The 5,535-nt window shown below is 30.5% G+C and overlaps 1 protein-coding gene across 1 annotated transcript; it reads left to right on the top strand.

Annotated features, from left to right (window-relative positions):
* The first annotated feature begins 276 nt into the window (after positions 1 to 276).
* LOC149163030 (uncharacterized) lies at positions 277 to 1,885 on the top strand. Its single transcript, XM_089435898.1, has 4 exons — positions 277 to 404; positions 514 to 831; positions 1,310 to 1,358; positions 1,448 to 1,885. Exons 2-4 carry the CDS (start codon positions 540 to 542, stop codon positions 1,629 to 1,631), a joined length of 525 nt encoding a protein of 174 aa, XP_089292024.1. The 5' UTR covers positions 277 to 404; positions 514 to 539; the 3' UTR covers positions 1,632 to 1,885.
* The last annotated feature ends 3,650 nt before the right edge of the window (positions 1,886 to 5,535 follow it).

Raw genomic sequence — 5,535 nt, 5'->3', positions numbered from 1 at the left:
AGTTGATTTATATGAGCAGGCATGACCAGCCACATTATAAGGCTCTACTTTATAAAAGAAAAATCCTTGCAAGATGCTTCGTACGCACAGATTGAAAATAATTGAGAGTATAGATAAAACTGAACTGATTCTACTCTTTATTAAAAGATACAGAACATATACCAAATGTGATAAAAACCGAAAGAAGCCAACCTTATTCCATGTCGAATTCGTGATCAAGTTAAGGTAAGATCTATATATATCTATGAACGAATCCAAAGCATAATACGTGTATATCCATCTTTAAAATTCCACATCAAAACCTAATTGATTCATGTTTTCAACTCATTCCAGAGGTGTATATATACATTAAATTGGGCAGTAGTGAAAACATATCCAACTGAAGTAAAGTCGGGTGAAGTTCAGTAAGCTCTGACGGCTCACCCTCTATTGTTGTAAATTAATAAATATTTCCTGTATTTTATTTGTTGCTAGGCACTGAACTGAATTGTTCTTGATTTTGTTGTGGGTTAGATTTTTTTGCTGCAGAAGAAGAAGAAATGGCTGCTGCAAATAAACGTCAGCCACCTCCGGGATACCCAACTGGAGGAGATGCAAAGGAGGAACAAGCTCCTCCAGTTGGCAATAACAAGAAGGCCCAGCAAGCTAACGATGGGGATGAGGACGAAACTGATCGGGGATTTAGTGGAGGCTTCGTAATTGGTCGCCCTAAGCCCCGGTCAGGTGAACGTTACCCTGGCCATGGCCTTATTCCTTTTGATGATTACGAACCAGTACCGCCTCGAGGGCGATACAACCCCGCTCCCGTCTATGACTATCCTCCTCCTCGTGGTAAGTATAAGCAGTAGTTATCAGGCTAGTGTAGTCTGTGGTGGGGATGGTTGGTTGTTTTTCTCATACTAAGTATACTTAGTAGTAGTTCTCATACCAAGTATTGTGTAGTAATTATCAAGTTAGTGTAGATAGTTGTCAATTTAATGTAGATTTTGTGGTAGGATGGTGTGTTGTTTTAGATTTTATTGGATTTCATGTTATGATATATTTGTTTTGTAATGTGATTATTTATCTTGAGTTTTAGGAATAGGAAGCATGGACTAGTAAGTAGATGTTATTGTAATACCAAATTGGCAGAATAAACCATATTTAAAAAAATATAAAAAATATTAACAAACTTTTGCTATAAAATTAACTAATCCTCATTTATAAATATGTAACCAAACATTACATTTTATAATTTTCACATAAAAATTTATCAAAATTTGATTTCGCTATTAAACCCTATTTGTTCTTCGTTCTTTGTTCACACCAGGTCCTGCCCGTCATGGCTTCCCACCCCATGTATCGTATGAGGTTTCTGGTAAGGCTTACTTCATACTGTTTCTATCTTGCTGGGAGTTTCTGGAAAATAATCTTACGATGGAATTAATATAAATTTTTGGTGTGTAATTGATGAGGATGAGGTTGATTACGAAGTGGGATATGGGCATCAAGCTATTCGGAGGCCTCAACAATATTATCAGCGTCAAACTTATGTTGTTGACCAGCCGCCGCCGCCGCCTCCCCCTCGTCGTCGCCCTGTGTACCCTCCACCGGCCAACTATTATGTCAGGGATGAGTATGCGCGATACTAAGTTTGGTTAGAGTAAGGTCATATATAGCTGTGATGCGCTGTGGCTACTTGTATGTGAATTGGATACGTGGTTATGTTAAATTTATAACTAAGTGCTGGTGCGATAATCCTAGGTCTGTATTGTGTTTAGTGGAGTCTTGTGTTTATTTATGCTCATCTGTAAGTTCGTTATAGCTTTTTCGAGCTTTTCCTGAGAGAGTGTCTATTTACAGCAGTACTTATAAATGAAAATAATAGCTTACTGGTTTTCGTAAACGCAGAACCCATGCAACCGACGATGTTTTTATTAGCTGTGTATATACGTTTTATGACTGACCCATTTCGCTCGGACAAACTATTCGCTGTTCATAAATCTTCAAGAATATATATATATATATATATATATATATATTTCTTAATATATTTAATTTTTTAAAGTTAAATGTTATATATAATTATATCAGAAATTGAGTATTGCGAGGACCGTAGTATTTATTTTTATTAATTTATATTATTAATAAATAAGATTTGAGGAAGATATTCAGTTTTAAGTTTCCGCTAAATTGTTAGGAAATATGAGGACATATCAAGGATTGGTTAAATTATTTGGAAATATGAAGAGATATTAAGGATATGATCAACTTTAATTATAAGATTAAAAATAAATAATATTGTTTTATTATTAGTCAGCTGTTATTAGTTATATAGTGAAATTAAGTGCCAAGACAATTTTAAAACACCCTGGGGTACCAGAAATTTGGTTTTTTTTGGAGAGTAAAGGTATTTTCTCTTGTACTACTAAATTTTCTAGCCATCAAATTATTATAATAGAGTGTTTTTTTATTATTATTTTTTAAAATATAAATTTAAGATCTTAAAGAAATTTAAGTAATGTTAGTGTTTTTTAAGATAAATTAATTATATTTTTAATAAATGTTAATCATTTTTGTTGTCATCAAAATTTTTATATATTAGATAAACATAATATTGGTTTAGCCATATAAATTTAATCACTAGTAAAATTCATGATAAGTATCAAAACACTTACATGATGATTCATCTTACATTGCAAATATTTGAAAAACCATAAAAATTAACTAAAATGAAACTTTATTTTAAACTAATACTTATTAAAAAAATTAAGTTAAACATATAATACATTTAAAAAACATCTAAAGAGATTCTTAACTATGGAGATTCACCCCATTTTACTATGGAGATTCGTAACTTATAAATATACTTTGTTACAATACCATGGCTTGTCAATACCACATACCCAAAATATTGTAACTCATTTAATATCACACTTATTCATATGACTTTTTTTTAGATTAATCAATTTAATTAAAATAATATAAAGGGCATAACTACTTTAGAGATAAACCTCAATTTTTGATCTGTGACTACTATTAAGAATATTCTAGAATATCCTATTATCAACTAATTATTTATAGTTAAATTGAAATTAATAAAATCACATTTTAAAATAAACATACCTATATAGATAACTACAAATAATATAATATTTATTAAATAATAATTATTCATATATATATATATATGAAATCTAAAATATTTTTTATCATAAAACATATGTTAAAATATATTTTTGAATACATACTTAAGTTAGTGTAATTAAAGACAACATGATCAAATTAAGTTCAAAGTGATGTAGAGCATATTGATTAAATTTAAATTTCAAAACATAATTGTTGTCTTTTTTTGTGTAATGGTGTACCAAAATCTAATCTATTATAAGACTGTTACTTCTTGTATAGAGTTAATTGGCAAATAATGAGCCAGAGAAAAACATAAAGAAATGAACAAAATAACTAAACCTAAACAAGACCCTTAGTTATAGTGTAATAACAAAGAAAATAGAAGAAGGCAATAAAAGAGGTAAGGAAGCAAGAATTCTCTTTATAGCTTTGTGAAAAGAGTTACAAATTTTCCTAGATATGCTAAAGTAAGTTGATAGCAAGAAAACAACATAAAGAAATGAACAAAATAACTAAATCTAAACAAGATCCTTAGTTATAGTGTAATAACAAAGAAAACATCAGAAGGCAACAAAAAGGTAAGGAAGCAAGAATTCTCTTTGTAGCTTTGTAAAAGAGTTACAAATTTTCGTAGAGATGCTAAAGTAAGTTGATAGGGAAGAAAACATTATGCCTCTCCTAAAGGAAGGTCCATTTTCCATCTCCTAGCAAGAATGATGTCTGGTCAAATAAGTTCTACTAAAGCTCCCAATGTTGAGTTCTATGAACCCAAGGCAATGCTAATTTTCTATGCAATTTGGCAACATAACTTTGTTTGGGCTTCTTTCTTATTTTGGTCTCAAATCCATTGATATATATAGACCAAATCCCATGCCTTTCCTCCCCTTGGCTCATTGATGAGATTTTATCCTTGAGTTAGTTAGTGGGAGACAAGAGGATTCCTTTGGAGGCTCCTTCAATCCACTTCAATTGTGTAGTGGCTTTAGAATGAGCTAGCAAACTTTGTCCATACAATAGGTGGTTTCTAATTTAATGTGACTTGACCCGCAACGGATAAGATGCCACTTCGGTGAATCCATAAGACTATTGAAGAAATAGTCGTAGTGATCCAAGCAAAATTGTTGAGGCAATTTTGTGTAGATTGATTTATTTTTTAAATGGAATCCTTTAGAATTTTTGGTTTTTTTTAAATTATTTATGATGTTTTTCAACATTGCTAGTACACTTACACATTCCATTTTTTAGTGTTGGGTGTATTGGATACGAGAATTCAGTGTACAAATTTTTAGCAGTAACAATTGCTTCCTTATTTGTGAGGATAGGGGAAAACATATAGCCGAAATACATCACAATTTTTTCCGTGACAATGAGACTTGTTGACTTCTTGGGAGAGAGATCCCTGTTTGGAGAGAGAATAAGGTGTATTGAAGAAGAGACCATAGAATCCACTGATGATAGAATGCATTTACAATATACATATGAGGTGGGCATGTCCCAAGCTCATGACTATGACTTTGACTACCATGGTTACATTGGTACATAAGATGAATCTTATCAAGAACGCTTTCTACTGCTGAAGTAGATGATTGCTTAGGCATCTTTTATAGAAGATGGAAAGGCTAGCACATATTCCCACATTAGCTTTTGGAGTTTAAGCTAGCAGTAGATAGGTGATCTAGTCTCTATGACATCTAAGAGGCTAAAGAACACCAGATCTCCAAAATCCATAAAAAAGTTCACACACTAAAAAATACCTTAATTAAATTAATTATCTAATATTTAATTATTTCCTAAATTTAACCCAGAAAAATTGATTAATTAAAAAATAATTAAAGTAAATCGATTTTTCGATAAAAACTTCTTTCAATGAAGTCAAAATGATCTAACCCATTCACCGAGATTAGACCTAGGTTGTTAGTTTTACTGAGAGACTATGCGTTTACAAAAGTACTTCTAAATGAAAATAATATGTTACTGGTTTTCGTAAACGAGGACACATGAAACTGATGGTTTTCTTATTAGATTTGTATTTACGTTTTATGATTGACACATTCCGCTCGGACAAATTATTCGCTGCTCATGAATCTCCAAGAATATATATATATATAAATATAAATATAAAGTTAAATGTTCTATATAATTATATAGAAATTCAGTATTTTGACGACTGTGTATTTATTTTTATTAATTTATATTATTAATAAATAAGATTTTAGGAAGATACTTTAAGTTTTGGGTAAATTATTAGGAAATATGAGTATATAAACGATTGGTTAAATTATTTAGAAATATTTGGAGATATTATGTATGTGATATTAAAAAAATAAAATTAATATTGTTGTATTATTAATTAATTATTATTAGTTATATAGGGAAATTGGGTTTTAGATAATTTCAAAATATTATTCAAGGTAAGAATTCGCTATT

The sequence above is a fragment of the Pinus tabuliformis genome, chromosome 5_2 (genome assembly GCF_031772625.1).
Source record: "Pinus tabuliformis cultivar Carrire ecotype Pingquan chromosome 5_2, CPIR1, whole genome shotgun sequence".
NCBI classification, from domain to species: Eukaryota; Viridiplantae; Streptophyta; class Pinopsida; order Pinales; family Pinaceae; genus Pinus; species Pinus tabuliformis.
This window is presented reverse-complemented; position numbering and strand designations above follow the sequence as displayed.

Coding starts and splice junctions, on each gene's coding strand:
- LOC149163030 (XM_089435898.1), top strand. CDS start 540: ATGGCTGCTGCAAATAAACGTCAGCCACCTCCGGGATACCCAACTGGA. Junction 832..1,309: donor TGACTATCCTCCTCCTCGTG/GTAAGTATAAGC, acceptor TGTTCACACCAG/GTCCTGCCCGTCATGGCTTC. Junction 1,359..1,447: donor GTATCGTATGAGGTTTCTGG/TAAGGCTTACTT, acceptor TTGGTGTGTAAT/TGATGAGGATGAGGTTGATT.